Source organism: Toxoplasma gondii (genome assembly GCF_000006565.2).
Source record: "Toxoplasma gondii ME49 unplaced genomic scaffold asmbl.1665, whole genome shotgun sequence".
In the NCBI taxonomy this organism is placed as follows: Eukaryota; Apicomplexa; class Conoidasida; order Eucoccidiorida; family Sarcocystidae; genus Toxoplasma; species Toxoplasma gondii.
The window spans coordinates 1-1,053 of record NW_017383740.1 but is presented as its reverse complement, the minus strand read 5'-3'; the positions used below and the strand labels follow the sequence as shown (position 1 = coordinate 1,053).

General features: G+C 51.7%; 1 protein-coding gene across 1 annotated transcript; it reads right to left on the bottom strand.

Moving 5' to 3' along the window:
• TGME49_327200 (rhoptry neck protein, putative) lies at positions 1-1,053 on the bottom strand (the record flags this gene model as incomplete). The annotated part of the gene is made up of 4 exons (XM_018783097.1): positions 1-22; positions 95-145; positions 271-315; positions 515-1,053. Coding segments are annotated over 4 exons (657 nt in total), but the record flags the coding sequence as incomplete, so codon positions are not given.

Below are 1,053 nucleotides of genomic sequence, written 5' to 3'. Positions count from 1 at the left end.
TGGCGGCCATAGGTATCTGGAGCTGCGATCGCAATTGAAGGAATGTCAGAGTTCTACAACAAACGATTACTTAGTTGGACTATTTTAGACTTACCCATGCCAACAGTCTTTCACGAGGGGGAATTCTGTCGACGTTTTCGCCGTTCTGCAGACATACCAAAGAGATCCGAAAGTCAGTCAGTGTCTCAAGTTGTTGAACCAGAGCAGGTTGCATGTGGCGCTGCATTCCAGAGCCTCCTCAACTCTGAGATTTAATTTTCAGAAACTTACATAGAATTCATCGAGTTCGGTTTCTGTGAAGAAGTTGGTCGTTTGCTGCAGAGGAAACACCAGACAGATCGACAGCCTGAAGACAGATCCACGGTCGGAAAGAGGCGAAGATGTGCCAGCTCTTCGGTGGAGCCACTCTGTCTCCCATCTACCACATGGTCCGTTTTCTGTCACATCAAGACTGCTTTGTATTTCACTTTTTCCGTCTCGTGCGCTGCGTCGTTTTGCCGGCGCACGTTCGTACCTTTGCGCAGTAGGTGTGGATTGCGGATGTGAGATTTACGTATCGTTCAAAATAGGCTCGGAAGAGTTGGCCGAAATCCTTCAAGCCGACGAAGAGACCATCGGACAAGGTCCACACGCCCTGGCCGGCGAGAACGCCTGACTCGACGGCCCCTCCACGTCGACTGATGGCATCGATATCAACACCGTGGAGCTGAAAGAGCAGAGTGATCATCACGGCTCCCGACCCCCTGACTAGATCGTCAACGAGGATCTTCCCGGTGATGTCTTTGCGGAGAGAAATGGTTTTAAAGAAGAATTTGTGGATGTAGCGCCCGGCGCGACGTTTTGCCCGGAAGATCGCTCCAAAGACTGCGTTAATCAGCTGCGGGAGACGGACCTTGCAGAGGACACCGAGGAAGAGCGCTAGGAGCCCCTTGAAGTTCGCAAGCACTGGGTGGAAAAACATGATGTAGGACCGCATCAGTTTCTGCATGATTTTCCCGAGAATGCCTCCGGGAAAGAGACTGCCGAAAGGCAAAATGTGGCGCGTCTGCTGAG